Source organism: Cyprinus carpio, chromosome A8 (assembly GCF_018340385.1).
Source record: "Cyprinus carpio isolate SPL01 chromosome A8, ASM1834038v1, whole genome shotgun sequence".
NCBI lineage: Eukaryota > Metazoa > Chordata > Actinopteri > Cypriniformes > Cyprinidae > Cyprinus > Cyprinus carpio.
The window spans coordinates 18,256,313-18,274,020 of NC_056579.1; the positions used below are offsets into that span (position 1 = coordinate 18,256,313).

The 17,708-nt window shown below is 38.2% G+C and overlaps 2 protein-coding genes across 4 annotated transcripts; one reads left to right on the forward strand and one right to left on the reverse strand.

The window, feature by feature from the left end:
- Nucleotides 1–2,635: 2,635 nt before the first annotated feature.
- On the reverse strand, nt 2,636–10,299 carry LOC109095317 (E3 ubiquitin-protein ligase RNF34-like). Of its 3 annotated transcripts, XM_042762605.1 has the most exons (9): nt 10,144–10,299; nt 8,819–9,037; nt 7,672–7,859; nt 7,360–7,561; nt 6,026–6,088; nt 5,704–5,905; nt 5,508–5,537; nt 5,289–5,330; nt 2,636–4,317 (listed from the first exon to the last, which is right to left on the reverse strand). In XM_042762605.1, exons 1-9 carry the CDS (start codon nt 10,147–10,149, stop codon nt 4,133–4,135), a joined length of 1,137 nt encoding a protein of 378 aa, XP_042618539.1. In that variant the 5' UTR covers nt 10,150–10,299; the 3' UTR covers nt 2,636–4,132. The 3 variants fall into 3 exon arrangements, with proteins under 3 accessions (XP_042618539.1, XP_042618541.1, XP_042618542.1); XM_042762607.1 differs by lacking the exon at nt 5,289–5,330; XM_042762608.1 differs by lacking the exons at nt 5,289–5,330; nt 5,508–5,537 and having other exon boundaries at nt 10,144–10,298.
- Nucleotides 10,300–11,374: 1,075 nt separating this feature from the next.
- anapc5 (anaphase promoting complex subunit 5) lies at nt 11,375–17,513 on the forward strand. The gene is made up of 17 exons (XM_042762604.1): nt 11,375–11,928; nt 12,302–12,381; nt 12,473–12,576; nt 12,971–13,190; nt 13,296–13,356; nt 13,523–13,624; nt 13,706–13,896; nt 14,064–14,145; nt 14,368–14,460; nt 14,656–14,837; nt 15,045–15,180; nt 15,329–15,403; nt 15,492–15,613; nt 15,691–15,798; nt 16,668–16,815; nt 16,952–17,114; nt 17,203–17,513. Exons 1-17 carry the CDS (start codon nt 11,728–11,730, stop codon nt 17,412–17,414), a joined length of 2,280 nt encoding a protein of 759 aa, XP_042618538.1. The 5' UTR covers nt 11,375–11,727; the 3' UTR covers nt 17,415–17,513.
- The last annotated feature ends 195 nt before the right edge of the window (nt 17,514–17,708 follow it).

Here is a 17,708-nt window from a genome sequence, read left to right on the forward strand (position 1 = left end):
CAGCTTAGGTAAACTTTCTGTAACATCCTAAACAGCAGACCCCTTCATTATCTTTAAGGACAGAAATGTCCTGAGTAAATGTCAAATCGGCTTCCAACCAAAATACCGCACATCAGACCATATACACACACTCTACACACCCTAATTGACAAAGAAACCAAACAAAATAAAAGAAAAATCTTTTCATGCTTTGTTGACTTCAGAAAAGCTTTTGACACAGATTTCTCCCCCCAGAGTCGTGGCGTGAGACAGGGCTGTAGCTTAAGCCCAACACTATTCAATATCTACATCAATGAACTAGCAAGAGCCCTAGAACAGTCCCCAGAACCCGGTCTTACCCTACTAGACACTGAAATTAAATGTCTTCTGTTTGAAGATGATCTAGTGCTGCTGTCACCCACAAAAGAAACAACATGCCCTTAAAACACACTAAAAATTACACATACCTCGGAATAAACATCAGTAACACAGGAAACTTTAACAAGGCTGTGAACGACCTGAGAGAAAAGACACAAAGGGCTTTTTACGCAATCAAGAAAAATATAAAATTAAAAATAATCCAATCAGTTATAGAACCAATCGCACACTATGGATGTGAGGTCTGTGGTCCACTCACAAACAAACACCCAATAGAGACTCTGCAGGCAGAATTCTTTAAAAATATTCTTTGTGTACAACGAAAAACTCCACACAATGCCTGCAGAGCAGAATTAGGGCTGTACCCACTAATAATTAAAATCCCCCCCAAAAAAAACCATTAAATTCCATGCACACCTAAAAAGCAGTCATACTGAGACCCTCCACCATAAAGCCTTCAACTACCAAGAACTGAACCCAGAGAAAAGCCCCCTCAGCCAGCTGGTCTCAGAACTGACTTTACAATCCAAAAACCCAGCTAGACTAAATCAAATCATTAAAACACAGAAAGAGAAATATCAGGAACATTGGACAGAAGCAAGTAAATTAGAATGCTATCTGTCTCTAAACAGAGAATATAAATTGGCAGAATACCTAAACACAGTGGCAGACCCTAAACGAAGAAAAGTCCTGACCATGTACAGACTCCGTGACCATAACCTCACTATAGAGACGAGCAGACACAGACAGACCTGGCTACCAAAAGAAGACAGATTGTGTCCACACTGCACACAACATGAAGTGGAAACAGAACTGCACTTTTAACAGCATGCCCTAATTATACACAAATTAGGGAAACTTTCTTCCCCCCAATTCACCAACCAGCACAAAGACTTCAACCAGATACAACAAAAGGACAAACTGCCCTACATTCTGGGAGAAACCTCAACAAGCTCTAACCTGGCTGCAAGGTACGTCAAGTCCTGCCATGATACAAGGACAAGCAGTAGAACAGAACCACAAGTCACTGCCGGAAGAAAACACTGTTTTTTTTTTTTTTTTCAAAATGTCTGCCAGACATATTGAATTATTGGAATTTTTATTAGTACTTTGTTTTACAGAACTTTTTGCAGAACTGCTCAAGTTCAGATTTGATGGTGAGCATTTGTGGACTGCATTCTTCAAGATTTTCAGTGGGGTTTAAGTCTACAAGACCATACAAGGACGGTCACCTTTTTCTCCTTCAACCACTGTGTGCTCAGTTGTGCTGTGTGCTTTGGGTCATTGTCATGTTGGAAGGTAAACCTTCTTTCCATTGACAACTTTCTGAAAGGAGGCAGCAGATTTTCCTCAAGACTTTAATGATATTTTGCCCCATCCATTTTTCCTTCTATCCTGACAAGTGCTCCAGTCCCTACTGCAGAGAAACAGCCCCAGAACAGTATATCACCACCTCCATGCTTTACTAGAGGAATGCTGTTATTTGGATGGTGAGCAATATTGGATTTCTGTCAGACATATCATTTGGAGTTGAGGCCAAATAATTAAATTTTAGTCTCATCTGCCTCAGAATCTTCAAGGTGTGATTTAACAAAGCTCAGTCGTGACTGCATGTGGCCTTCTTGAAGAGTGGCTTTTTTCTTGCAACCTTTCCATACAAGCCACATTTGTGGAGAATTCTGTCCAAACCACTCCTGCAACTGCTTCAGAGTTGCTGTAGGCCTCTCTGAGCAGTTTCCTCCTGACGCTTTCATCCAGTTTGGAGCGACATCCTGATCCATGGAGGGTCTGTGTTTTACCAAATAACTTCCACTTCTTAATAATAGACTTCACTGTGCTTCTAGACTTTGATAAAACCTTCTTAATAGTAATGTTTTGGTGGGTATCCATACTGATTGTTTGCTTCAGTTGCACTACCAAAGACTCAAATGCTCCAGGAAAGCTCTTTTCATGCTGAGCTAATCAAAATGAGCACAGCTGAAAGTCAAATGGCTTTGTGTGCCATCGAGGTGATTAGCTACACCTGATTGAGTTTACAAGTCATTTTTAGGAGGGGGTGATCCTTTTTCCAACTCTGTAATTTTATTTTTATTTTTTCCTGACATGTTGGTGTTATATCTTTCACTTAGAAGTTATAAGTTGCACTGAGTAAATACTGTGCAATAAAACAAAAACAGTGTCCGTGTTCATTTCAGGCTGCAAAGCAAAATGTGATTATTTTAAAGGGGGTGATGCTTTTTTATACCCACTGTCACAATACATTACAATCCAGTACAAATATTTCTTAACACTTTTATTTAAGTATCACAAGTGTATAGTACATAGATACTGCTTTATCTTGTTTGTTAATTCTATACTAAAGTAACATAGCAACTGACCAAAAGAAACAAACATCAAGTTATGTTTTAAGAAAAATAAAGTTATCTGAATAGGCATATACACAGGAAATTAAATATATCTCAGCTTAAACAAGGATGTAAAGAATCTGAATATACACCAAAACATTACACAAATCCCTTATAATCTAAAATGCAACGCAAAAAGAGAGGCTGGTATTGCTGTGGTGACTGAGTGAAGCATTTGTTTGTGCAGCTGATGCTTGTCAATGCAATGCAATGTGCCACGATGCAACTTTCAATCAGATTTATCACACAAGTTATGGCTACAAAATATGGGTATATCACTTGTATGGGGCATCACGCTCAAGTGGCATCCTTATTTTTATTTTCACGGTTTTCAGACTTGCACACAAGTGCTAACAATAATGGGAAAGCAACTGAAGTAGTGCATTGAAGACAGAAATGCACTTTTTGGCACCTAAATCATCCCTCTTCTTTTACACTGTGCATAATTTTGATTGTTATTGTTCCTTTGCACCTATATAAAATCCACATTTTCTAATTATATTGACTCACAGTTACAGTGTGCCCATTTACGGTCCTACTTTATCCCTTACTTCTCATCACTTTTTTTTCACTGATTTAACAACAGGTTTCTAGGCTGGTTTTCCAGTCACATACTCAAAAGTCGCATGACCCCAAATAACAGTAGTGACTGAAAAACCAGCTAATGTTTTTAGACTTTTGACAAAGAAAGGAGGTCATATGATTTAAAAAAAGAAAAAACAGAGGACTGCTGAATCCGGAGAAGAACGACCTTTTGTGTACCACAAAACATGTTCTTTATGTCACTTATGAAATCATTTAATGGTGCCAGTGTCAAGTTATCAGGAGTTACAATGTAACTTGTAGGAACTCCAAAACTTTGTTCAAAAATCTAAGAGGCTACACATTTCAAACAGGAAACAAAAGCCCATTCACAGAGGTTGCAACAAAATGGAAATAAAAGAACAACGGGAACATTCAGATCCTTCCATCCTGAGTGATGGTGCATAATGATGAACACACTTGAGTAATTCTAATTCTTTTGTTGGATTCTTGACTTTCCTCGCAGTGCTTGCATGTGACAGGTGAGCAGAATGTCTTCAAAGCTGTAGGACATCAAGTCAAGGCTGTGAGGTGTTGCTGCTGAACAATTGCATATTATTACAGAGCCTCTTTGAAGAGCTTGTGGAATGTTTTTACTGAAGCATTTATTGACAAAGCCATTGCGGACCACTGTCTGAAGGCTTCCTGAAACTTCATGAAAAATTAAGCAGAGTATATTATCTTCCTCATTGATCCGATGTAAAGACAGGGCACTTGCTGTGCATGTCCTCACCGAGTCCCTAATGCAAAACGGTCCGCAGGAGGAGCAGGATGTTCTCCCAGCAGTATTAAGACTTGAAAACATGCACAGCCCTAATAACGTATTGTCTGCAGATAGGGCACTCGCTCATGCGCTTCCCGCACTTAGTGCAGGTGACCATGTGACCGCACTCCAGCAGCACACAGTCAATTATCGCGTCCATACAGATGCGACATAGGTTGTCGTCATTTGATAACTGGGTCTTGCAACAATCTGCAATGAGAGAGAGAGGGGGAGATAGAGAGAGAGAGAGAGAGAGAGAGAGATGGGCCATTACTACAGGTGCCAATCTCTCTGTAAGGACAGTATAACTCAAGTATAACTTTGAGAGAAAAGGCACTGACACTGGACAAGGCTGAATCTTTGTAGCGCACACATATCGAACGCTTGTGTTTATGCATGCTATCAAATGGAGTACTTTGAAGGGAAGGGCATTTGACTGTGCACATAAAAAAACCGAAGTGTACTTTGAACCAATCACAACCAGAGATGGAAACAACTCAAACTGAATGCCTCCAACTAGTGATGCAATAAAAATATTTGGATGAAACGGCAGTAGTAGTGTTGAATCATTAGTTGAAACAGTTAGCGCTTCTCCGATGAAGTGTTTTGTCTGCGCTGGCATCTATTTCATACACACAATGTGTATAACAAAAAATGTCAGCAAAGTGGACACACTTCACCATGACCAAATATGATTCTAGAGTAGAATGTAAAATTTGTTCACCTGTGAACATTGAATGACATTCTGAATAGCATCCAGAGTTCAATTATTAAATTACTCAAATGTAATTACCAAAGTTTTATTTTCAGTATCAGAGTTTCGGTTAAAACATTTTCTTACATCACTATATCCCAACTCTTGCATTGTGCAGTTTACTTGAACCCTAGTTATAAGATATAATACTTGATGAAGGACACAGATGGAATGGGATAATGGGGGTAAAACGTCAGATAATAAAATGATACATTTTGATGACCCTTAACCCTACCATTAAAATGCATCATTAATCATATATTGAGGTATAAACAATGTCACTACACATTCCTTTCCTTTTTTCTTTGAGAGAACATGCTATCTGGCAGTGGCCATGCAGGGAGGGGGTTGAAGTGCAATGACATCACAAAATGCTGTGCACTGGTGGGTGTGACCAGGAAACATTTCCACCAATCCCAAGCCTTACCTCCGATTCCGCCATTGAAGATTGGAGGGGGATAAGCTACCACTAAGTGGGAGGAGCAAAGCACAGCTATTAGACTCAGCTATGAGTTCAATAATCAAACACTCTATTAAATTTACTGTAAAAACCTGAGCTGATCATTAATGAAATCAACTCCTACACCTAAACAGGGCAATTTTCAATCTTTGTATGAAGTCAGACAGACGTGAAGTAATTTCCTACCTGCAGTGAAGGGGTTGCTCACATTTTCCACTGACAGACAGACAAAAAAGTAGGAACAATGCATTTTTTTAAAAAAACTTTTTTAAAAGAATCTGTAAAATTATTTTCTCAATTTACATATAATTGGCAGTTAACCTTAGACTGTGTTGCTGTATATAAGGAGCAGTGTTTGTGCAGCGCTGCATTTAGAACTCACTAGATTTGCGATTGTCCTCGTTCTCCCTGTAAAGCCTCCTGACGCGCTCCACCAGCTCCCACTTCTCACAGCAGCCGGAGAAGCTCACAAAGTTTCTCGCCAGGATCTCCTTTAGCTGCCGCACGCTCAGCTGCTCCACGTCATCAAGAGAGGACAGGTCTGACAGAGAAGCTCTAGCCCGCCGCCGTGTCTGAGGACTAACCTGATGGTAAAACCACATTCTAGTCACATGATCAATGCAATTTAAGAAATTATCATATTCAAAAATTTCTAGAAATGACCATGTCATTCCTTTCAATTTTCACTAAGCGACTTAATTCACCTCAGGTGTGTGTTCTGTCTGGTCAAGGTTAAGGAGAGAGACTGAAGTGGAGTCCTCAATATCCTATCAGCAAGGAATGTTTACACAGAAAGAATATAATTAGCCATACATGCTAAGCCCCTTACAGGTTTAGAAAGGATTCCTGCCACAAGTAAACAAGTAAGCAAAGTATCCTTCAGTCTGGCATCATTTCAACTCTTTTGTTACTAGATGGTTAAATGGAATGAAGCGCACTTCCAAAGCCACAACTGTGCAAACAAGTTCTGCCACATGCCTTTGAGAACTAACTAACATTACATGTCTGCTCCCTGGATCAGCTGAGGTGTACTGCTCTTGCAGAGTATATACACTTCCTACTTAGTAGGGAATTAGGAACATAACAGTAAGTATTATGTTTCAAACAATACTATGCTATTATGGTCACACGATTTCATCATATTGCATGTTTAAGTTAGTGGTGCACAGTTATCATCTTGAGAAAAAATAACATTATTTTGCTTTTTTAATTCAACTGTGTAATGTTTTAGTTATCACATTAATAAAATGCATTAAAATTTATAAATAAACATATTACTTTCTGTTAATTTGACACACATAAGGAGTTTGAGTCAAGTGCATATTTGTGCATATGTGTTGCTCCAAACTAGGGCTTGGTGATATGTGAAAAAAATATTTCATCAATAATCACCATGCAGAATATCTAATATCTGATTATGTTGTCTGCCCACCCTGCTCACAATGACTGCGTTTCTGTGTTTTTATCAAATCTATGTTTGAAATGATTTTCGTTTTGTGAGGAGAACTGATGAAGAAAATCTAACAGAACTAAATTTTATGTTCACAATAAAGGTGGACATTCTAATGTGATTATAAAAATTATAAACAGCACATGTTGAATGCATATAGATATGTGTCTTGATTCATTTTTTATTTATTTTTTTCCATAAGGTCTAATGTTTCTCTTTCTCATTTTCTTTTTTTGAATTATCACCAAGTTAGACACATTTAATTTTGTCTTTCAGGGCAAGTTTAATTTCCTTATTATAACGTTTCACTGTTTCTAAACTTGCAGTCAAGCTATAATGTATATTGAATAATTAATGAATAATCAATTAATTTAATGGAAATGGAAACGGAAACTCAGACGGCACATAATTCAACAAATATTCAAAAATAGGTGCAGTTATACATAAGTCACAATTTTATTTTTTTATTACTATATAACTATTTGCTATTCAAGTACACCTTTTACTATACAAGACTGCAAACTGAAATACTTCATATTTTTAAAATAAGAGAAATCATTGCCTATTCCAAATGTATACAGGACGCACCTGATTGGTGGACTCTGAGCTGTTGCTCCTACTGATTGGTTCTCCTTGAGTTGGAGAGAGTGCTGAGAGAGGGGAGGTGGGCTCTTCATTTGAAGTCGGTGGGCTATACAGGGGGTGTGTCTGCAGAGAGGGTGTGTCTGGATCATCCTCACTTTCTGCCCCTTGATGGCAAAGCACCAAGTCCACCAGGTCCTCCTTCTCCCTAAGAAAGCATTCAAACAACTCTAACAATATTATCATAACACTAACAATATTGTCATAATATACCCTATCAATAATAATGCAAATTTTCTAACGTCTGTGCAAAAGTACCTGCATGTATCAGTGTTAATGTTGCGTAATGTGAGGTACTGCCGCAAGTCTTTCACACGCAGACGCATGAGCTGTGGACGCCGGAATGCAGTGCCTTTCAGCAGGTGACAAGTCGTGCACCTGCGCAGGTTTTCCTGAAGTGCCGAGCACAGCGAACAAAAACTCTTCTTACAGTCACAACAGATGTGCTACGGTGGAGAAAAAGAGAGAGTCTGTGCTGAATCAAAAGGACAAAAAGCAAGGTTATAAATACAAGTATGAATTACTCGATTGTATTTTAACTGTAGTATGTAATTCAATATTACATTTAAAAGGAAATATATAAAAATTTTACTAAATTGCAATTTCATCATTACAAATTAATAATATAATAATAATTAATATATATATATTTAAATACATGGCATACAATAGAATTTTAATGGTAATATAGTTAAATGTCAGCAGTACTTCAGTAATAGAAGTAATCATGAAATACATTAGAAAGCACTCAAAAAAAAAAAAAAAAAATCACTCTTATGTTCAACTAACTGCGTTTGATATGAATGTTATCTATAATACATTTTCATTTAATTGCGCGAAAACATAACATTCAGTTCACAATTAAGTATTTTCTTTTAAGTATATTATTTCCATTGTAAGTACACTTTTTAAGTTTATGCTAAAGTATTACGCTACTTCGGTTTCACAAGGGTAAAAAGATTTGTGCATTTTAGTCCATGCATGTTATATTAAAAGACATCTACATGTTACCGTACTCCTAAAATTTGCCAAATAAACTTTTAAAAATGTACAATCTAATCTTTCTTTTCAAAAATTGATCAAAAATTGATGACTCATCTTGCATGCAGGGTAGTATACAAATTTTTGTCCAATCAAATGATATACAGAATGAAAACACTGCCATCCTTAAAACCACCCACTACTCACTAATAACTTTTGCCATGCTGTGACTCCAGATTTATTTAAAGCAAGTACAAGCCTGTTAACATGAACCCAACTTCCTGATTCAGTAGGAAATACATCAACATAAAGATTTTGTCATAACATAACATTTTGTCTTTCAAAGTGTTAATAAATGTTCTTGGGTTTAATACACAAAACAAATGTGATCGCATGTCAGTGGCAGGTGTGCAGGTCTACCTACCCTCCTCCTAAAGACAGAGAAGGCTTGTCCACATGCCTGACACACCAGGTCTGTGCTCGTGGAGTTGGTGGGCGGGTATGTGGAGTATCCTGCAGTGGGAGCGAAACGAAACGGCCCCGCACCTGCCCCAAAACCTGGCTGCTGCCCTCTCATGGCTCCGGTACCCATCACCTCATTCAGCAGGCCACAGCATGATGCCCACATGGACGAGGCCCCCGCCTACACGGAAAACAAAGCCAAAACTGTGTTAAAATTATACCTTTTCTGAATAATTACTGCACAATCTTATGATAAACAGTTAACAAAAGGTACTGTTAATTAACCAGAATGGAAATATTCAAGATTCTGCAAAGCTAAAAATGCAGAATTATGTTAGACACATGTTTAAACTCTGTCCTGACTATACACATTGAAAAAGTTTTACATTTTTGTCATTTATTAATGCATTTTTTAAAATATAATTTATTAATAATAATTAGTCACTGTGAAATCAAAATTGACCACTTTTCTTTTTTACTGATTACTGCAGTGTTTATTGAATAAAGGCTTAAATTAAATCAGTCTAAACTTAACTGGCTTATACATTATAATATGAACAATACATATCCACAATACATATTAGTGCATTTTTGTATTGCAATATATTGTGACACAATATATTGTTGCACCTCTAAATAAGACTTTAACATGTAAAAACTGCAATTATGACTGTATGTGCATGATAACAATAGTAAGACTGAGCCCCTGTGACTTATTATCCCACATTGGTTCATTCAGAATGTCCTGCCCTGAAATAGTTCCCATTGACTGAGATCAATCCCATTAGAGACGGATGGGGACAGGGCTAAGCCATAACAAGAGATTAGTGTGCTTTAAATGACTTATGACTGCAGCCAGAGCTCTTAGTGACACTCCACAGAGAGTAACCATGGTGTTTTTATTTTCATAGGGAGGCAACGTGATAATCAACTCCCAATTGTCATTGTGTGGCACAGTGAAGGATCGGTCCTGTTGCTGGGTCTCACCTCCCAACCAATGAAAACATGAGAGCAGAAGAGTTAAAACAAACAAACACAACACTGATCACTGATATTCAACACATAAATGATATCAGCTGCTAGATGCTAACTGATGTACATATATTTAAGATATGTCATCAATGCACAAAAGCACACAACGCAAACATGCACGAAATGCTAAAATGGAAATCAGTTGTTACTCATCGAGCTGATAGCAAAGCAGCAGATTACCGATGCTAGCATGATAACACAGCCAATACAGAAACAAGTTTAAAACTAAAAAAGTATGATGAGAAATGAGTGTACCTTCATAGCAACCCCAGGACACCGCGGGGAGTCACCCAGCTGTGTGTAAAGGCAGCCTGGCCATTGCTCGTAAACGGCTAACTCTTCATTTTCAGCTGCTGTCTACAGCCGCACCAGGATCGCTATCCAACTGTAATGAAGCGTTTTCAGCCAATCACAGCGGTGCATACCCCGTGACGCAAAACCAAATAGCCAATCATCTCTTACCTCCAACAGTGCAGCGGAAGTTCGTGCATTTGGATGAGAGTTTTTATATCCTCTTTTTATTACACTTGATGTAATGGAATTGCTTTGTTTTTATGTGGTTTCATAATTGTAGCTTGATTGTTCGATCCCAGGCTAAATTATTTTGCCTGTCAGAACCATTTCCCCCCCGGTGTTATTATATTATTAAGTTATTAACCTAAAAAGTTCTCTCAGAATCAGAATCGTTGTTTAGTGAAATAAATGTGCTACCAAACTGTAAGCTGAAGTTTTTTTTTGAACCTCTTTTTTATGTGTTTGTGGACAGATCACAAAAGTTCCCAATATATATATTTTATATATATAGTCCCCATCAGGTTCAGTGTGAATCCAAACTAGCCACACTGCTGATAATCTCTCATAATGAATTGGCCTATGAGTGACATTACATAGAAATTATTTAATGTTGTTAGTGTATTAATGACAATGCACTACGAATATACAATGTCGTTTCTGTTTCCTCAGTTTATACCTGTCAGAATATGCGAACAACTATTCTTCCCAGTCTATGATCATGCCACAAACATATTCTGAACATCGGCGACCTCTACCGTATGTACAATTAAAATAATTTTCTTCATTATTTACTCATACCTGATTCAACGACTTAACAAAATCTAACACATTTGTATCCGGGATATTGATATAATTCCCTGAAAAGTATGTAAAATTATAATAAGCTGTATGTTGGCAAATAAATAAAGACGTTGTTGTCAGAGCGTGTGGAGCCCACGGGAATCGATTTATCAGCGCTCGGCCTCGCATCCTAAAACATAACTACTCGTGAATAAATCGTTCTTTTGAGTCGGACCGATTTACCCACATCAGACAGAATCGGTCTCGGGTTTCATTCAACCGCGAACCGTCTTTTTTCGCACATATCAGAGACTCGAAGCGATCCGCGATAACAGTTCAGCGACCCATTGAAGCGAAATGTTCAAAAGAACCGATTCGAAGAACTGAATCGCACTAAAACAAAATCGATTCGTCCGTGCTCTCCACTGCGCCCTGAAACGTAAACGGAACTGGAGGGTATTTTGAAGAAACAGCTCCGTCAGATGATTAGCAAAGGATCCGTGTGAATATATTTAATATGATGACTAACCTAACCTATCAAACATGGTTATTAATATAGATTTCCGCACGTAAGAAAGGTTTCAAATTGCCATTATTGCATCTGAAACGCCGTTGATGTTTTTACCTTATTACTAATATAATGTAGGCTAGATTATTTAGCTTATCCCATAACAGCATAGTTATTATCATCATTGAACTAAAGAATTTACTGCACCGATACATTTCATTTTACTGACCCTTGAGGAATATAAGTACAGAGAGGCCATGGCCAGTGTGCATGAAAGTTTGTATTTCAACCCTATGATGACCAATGGGGTTGTCCACGCGAATATCTTCGGTATTAAGGACTGGGTCACTCCATATAAGATCGCAGTATTAGCTTTACTGCATGAGATGTCCACAACCAAACCAATGGCGCTTCTAGACAGACGACGCCTGAATAAACTCATCCTGCCTTTACAACAGGTGTGCAGCATGCGAAAAAATATACTTTATAATACTTGAATGTTCGTAGTTTAAATGTATTATAGTTTACATTTTTATTAAATGCAATAAACTGAACTTAGGAGTGCTTTTTGACGTCTTTAATATTCATGCATAAATATATGTAATATTCATAATTCTTGTGTTAACTATTTTTCTGTTGAAACTCGTGTGTCATGTATTTAAATGTTTTACACATTTGTTGCAATTTAGTAGAGTTAAAATGTGTTTAGTTTAAAGGTAATATTAATTAACACACACAACAGTTACAAGGGTACATGCACACATGTGGTGTGTTTTTTTAGATAAAGTCATACTGCACAGCACATGTGTGATTTGTGTTTGTGATGGTCAGGGTCCAGATTTGACTCTGGAGCAGTTTCTGAAGATAGTAGAGGAGTGCTGTCTTCGTATGGTCAATGCTGTGAAGCACAGGTATGCATCTTCTCTTAATAAAGAACTGTTCTGCTTTTGATCAAATTTCATGTATGAATTGTTTATAAAACCATCGCCTTCTGTTTTTCAGGTTGTTTTTGATGGCTGATGGAGAGTTGCAGGATATGGAGCACTTTTTTACCATTCTGCCCAATGCTTTCAGTGACTCAGAGGCGTTCAAAACTAGTGTTGTTGGTACAAATACGTGCTTTTAATATTGCCCAATTTAATATCTCTGGCCAGATTAATGAAAAATGTTTAGGAAGATGTTAGATTATAATATTAGACATTTGTAGGTGTGCAATTATTCCTAAAAATTTTTTTGTTTCCATACTCATGAAACGTCTTTGTCTAATCCAATAAATGAAAAATGTTAAATCTCAACAATATATTTGTCCATTAACCCATTTTTAAGTAGAAAAAATCTCATAATGTAAAATGTGTGAGATTAAAAGTTAAGAGCAATTTTAAGAAGCAATGATACAAAATATCTTTAATTTTAATATATGCTAGAACATTAAAATAGTAGTTAAGAAGAACTTCATTCTTAAGACCCCTGAACCATTGATCACTTTCTCTCTGTTTCTAGGTCTGTTCATGCGTCAGATGCTGCTGGCCTACAACAAACTGTCCTTCAGTCAGGTGTATAAGCTGTACAAGTCCCTGCAGCAGTACTGCCATCGTGTACAGCCCGAACTGTCGGCTCTGCCCACAGAAGACATGGAGCTGACCAGCAATGAGGATCCCAGCGCTGAGCACATAGACAAAGACGAGCTGGACACAGCATCTCTTCACCAGTCCGAGCTGAGGTCAGAGGGGACAGCGAGTTACTTGTGTTATTAGTGGAATCAGGGTTGTATTCATTTAGTTGTCTGAATGGACATGACTGGGGGTTTCTTTTCTGTTTTCATCAGATCTGATGAGAGCCAAGGTCCTTTATCTCAAAAACAAGCAGAATACTTCCTTGCACGACAGGTTTGTTAGTCAGGAATTCACTTTTTTTTTTTTTTTTTAAGGGCAATTTTTATGATTACCTTATTAAATGTTGACAGTGTTCAATTTTACACCAAATAATTGCCACCATGTTTTTTTCCTCGCAATTTTACACCATATAATTGTCACCATGTTTTTTTTCCCTCAGGCATACCTCCTTAAGAACGATGAAAACAAGGCCATGTCGCCGGCTAAACTACAGGACGAGCTCAACAACATTCTCAAATTCAATCCTGACTTTGCTGAAGCTGTAAGCTGAAATCCTCTCTTTCAAGAAACCGATGATTAATCTGGTTTTAATATAAGTGAGCCTCTCTCTGTCTCTCCACAGCATTATCTCAGCTATCTGAACAGCATTCGAGTTCAGGATATCTACATCTCCACTCACAGCCTCCTGCACTACTTTGACCGCCTCATTCTTTCCGGTGGAGAGGGGAAGAGCAATGGAGATGAAGGCTATGGCCGCAGCTTGCGCTATGCTGTCCTGAATCTGGCAACCTTGCACTGTCGCTTCGGACACTAGTGCGTATTAGTTTTCCAGATTATGTTGTAAAGCGCTGGATTGTGTCATGAGCGTTTCATTTTTGGTGGAAAAAGAAATAGCAGCCAGAATTGTAGCTTCTGAACTGAACATTTCTGTAGTTCTGTGAGTGTAACTGCTTTCTGTGTCTGTGTTTGTGGTTGTGCAGTCAACAGGCTGATTTGGCTCTGCAGGAAGCGATCCGCATTGCTCAGGAAGCAAATGACCATGTGTGTCTTCAGCATTGTCTGGTAGGAACAGTTTCTCGGTTCTCTTTCATCATTAATATATTCAATCAGGATGCATCAGAATTAAAATTGGGCTGATATTGATAATCAGATGATCATTTTCATGGCTAATAACCAGCAAATAGTCAATATTCAAATTCTTTACTGTTTTATATATCTGTATATATTTATATGATGTCAGACAGGTTGTCCTGTATTCATATATTTAATTTTTCTGGATTTTAGAGTTGGCTCTACACCCTGGAACAGATGAAAGGATCTGATAGTGTGGTATTGACTGAAGACTCTGTGAAAATTGCAGCTCACTTTTGTCTCCCTGCAAGTAACTTTTAAAAAGTATCCATTTGTAACCCCTTTTAAACTGCAGTGTTTTCTTCTTAGTCATATGTAATGTGAAGCAAGAAGACTAGAATAATAAATGACATCTGGCACATTAAATGACTGCGTATTAATCTCTCCCAAGGTCATTATACCATGAAATAAATAATTAACGCTCCCTGTTGTGTTTTGCAGTATTTGGCATCTCTAGGCATTCAGTCTCTGGTCCAGCAAGGAGCAAAGCAGGGCATGCCGGCCAACAAGCTGCTGGACGCCCTGCGAGGAACCGACATCATGCACTGGAAGCAAAGCCTCTCTGAGCTGATAGAAATCAGTCTGGCACAGACCACCTCTATATGGAGGATGTATGGCAAAAGGTCAGAAAACAGATTCTGGATGCCTTCTGTTGATTAAGTGTTTTAAAGGAACTCCTTTATTATGAAATATGAGAATTGTGAAATGAGATCATTTCCAATTTTGCTTTTACTGTCATATGCAAACGGTATCTTTAAATAGAGTGTAAGGGCTCACGCTTCCATTCAGCATTGATATTAGTGCAACTCTACAACTCTCGTTCTCTGTAGCACTATGGCACGGCAGCAGGCTCAGCTCCTGTTAAATATGAACAGTCTGGAGCCGGTGAACTTTAGTGTGCAGCAGAACAACACTGAGGCCTTTGCCGTCGCTCTCTGCCATCTGGCTGAACTCCATGCTGAGCAGGTACCTGAACTCCCACACAACTACATGAACACAAATAAAAATACATGAGTGCAAGTGCTTCTTGGTGCATAAGCTTGATTTCATGTATTGTGTGTTGAATGCTAGATTTGAGCATGTTTTCTTTTGTTTTTTGTTTTTTCATCCACAGGGCCTTTATGCTGTTGTGAGTGACATCATGAAACACTTGAAGCAGCAGTTTCCTCCTCATACCCAACATGCCAAAGTAAGCCTGTCGAGCAAAATACAGGTTTGATCAAACATTGATCAGCAGCAGCTCCAATTATGTATGTTTTTTTTTCTATTTCTAACAGCTCTGGATGCTGTGTGATCTGAAAATTCAGTTTGAGAAGGCTATGAATGATGGGAAGTATCACTTGGCTGAACCCCATGTCACAGCTATCTCTGCCTTAAACAGCACTGAGGGGTTGTACAGGTAGATAACTGCAGATTTTATACTCTTTTTAGCGGATTAAAATGTACAAGTGATTGCTAATGTGCTTGTCTGTTCAGGAAAGCGCAGCTGCTGAAAGCTCTGAATCAAACGACTGAAGCCTCTCAGATTCTCCAGCAGCTGCAGCAGCAGTGCGAGAAGAGTAAGGACATAGAGATGACCATCAGGTGTGTGTTTGTGATCACATTAGATGTGTGGGACTCAGGATCTAATTGAAACTTGGAAACAGGAAGTTTTGAGGTTTTCAGCATGAAATCACATTTGAATCTGTATTCTTAATGGATGTTATTGCTCTTTTTGAAGATATTTATTGTGTGTGTGTGTGTGTCCCATTCAAAAGTTTGGGGTTAGGATGAGACCTTCATCATATAATACTTTTATATTTCATTTCAGTGCTTTTCTTTAATATTTGTGTTACTAAACAATATTCTTATCTAAATTATGAGCCATTTATTTCTATATAAAATATTTAAAAAATAAAAAACTGTTAAAAAAAAAACATTTTTAAGCTAATTTTCCAACTGATGCAGTATTTTAGTGAAAAATGGAGCAAAAGTACTTAAATTCCATTGAATGGAGGCAGATTAGTAGCACCTGGTGGGAAAAAATTAAGGTTGTATCATCTTTAATACAATGGTGCAGCCACTAGATGCCTGCACACATACAGTGAGTATAGAAAAGAATCACATTTTGTTGCTTTGCAGCCTGAAATGAAGACAGACACAGTTTTTGTTTTATCCAGCTGTATTTACGCAGTGCAGCTTATAACATCCAAGTGAAAGATATAACACCAACATGTCAGAAAAAAAATACAAAAATTAAAAAACCAGAATCACTGAGTTGGAAAAAGTTCATTTCCTATGGCCCTGTATTCAACTCAGTGGGACGATATTTATAATTATGACAAAAAATCTGTAATTTAAAAACAAAAAGAAAAGGAAAAATGCAAAATGAATCTTTTACTGGGCACTATATTTTCAAATTGCTGTTATTTGAAGTCTTGTTGAACTGCTCTGTTCTCTTGTTTGTGTGGCAGGGTGATGCTGGCCTCTGCAGAACTTCACTGGGACTCGTCTGGTTTTGCGACAGCTCTGCCGTTACTCTTACAGGCTCTTGCTCTGTCACGCCAACACAACCTGCAGAGCTTGACCTCGGAGACGCTGTTACACCTGGCATTTACACAGGTACACCAACATACACCACCAACACATGAGACTCATTGTGTTTTTAAGTACACCTGTGTGTTTGAGTTTTTAAACAATGAAGAAATAGTATAATTGTTCACTAGGAATGTCTGATATTGATCATCTCTCTTCATAGCTGATGTTGGGGATCCCTGAGCAGGCTCTTGTACTGGTGCAGGACGTGTTGGAGTCGGTTTTGGCTCACGGGTCTCTGATAGACAAGGGCAGAGCTCTGCTGCTGGCCGCTCGCTGTCAGATGGCTTTAGCAGGAGCTGCTGCACAGGAACACAGACTGACTGGTACTGCCTAAGTCGTGTTTGTCATCCATCTCATTGTATTTTGCATCAAACTTCATACGTTTAAGTGATGTATTTTTCTTTCCTACAGCATTGGAACAAGCAGTGCACACTTTGGATGAGGCAGCTGTATATTTCTCTCAGCTTGACTGTAAAGAGCGTATGAGAGACATACACTACCTACAGGCGCGCTTGCATCACACTCTAGGCAACATCTCTCAGCGCAACAAATGCTCCATGCTCTTCCGCCTGCTGGATCAGGAGCTGCCGTCGTCAGGGATGACTGTGGTCAGTCATCTTTAGGAAACCTCAGCTGCTGCGGTTCATGAACGACACCAAACACTGTTTCCTGTACCATGTGCATAAAGGAAATAAATGTTATTTTGTATGTAAAAAACAAAATTTCTGACCATTTTATTATACATGTGGTATAATGGGAAGCTAATTTGCAACAAAAAAACATTTTAAGTGTCATGCTTATTCAAACTGAAGGGGCAGATTCCTATTAAGATGTTTGAGTGGATTTTAAATCCATCATCCAAAAAACTTATTGTATGTAAAAAAATGTGTTTGTCTTTAACACCAAAATAATAGTTC

Coding starts and splice junctions, on each gene's coding strand:
- LOC109095317 (XM_042762605.1), bottom strand. Junction 6,089..7,359: donor GCTCAGAGTCCACCAATCAG/GTGCGTCCTGTA, acceptor CCTTGCTGATAG/GATATTGAGGACTCCACTTC. Junction 5,906..6,025: donor AGACAGAACACACACCTGAG/GTGAATTAAGTC, acceptor TTTTACCATCAG/GTTAGTCCTCAGACACGGCG.
- anapc5 (XM_042762604.1), top strand. CDS start 11,728: ATGGCCAGTGTGCATGAAAGTTTGTATTTCAACCCTATGATGACCAAT. Junction 12,577..12,970: donor GTTCAAAACTAGTGTTGTTG/GTACAAATACGT, acceptor CTCTGTTTCTAG/GTCTGTTCATGCGTCAGATG. Junction 13,357..13,522: donor AATACTTCCTTGCACGACAG/GTTTGTTAGTCA, acceptor TTTTTCCCTCAG/GCATACCTCCTTAAGAACGA.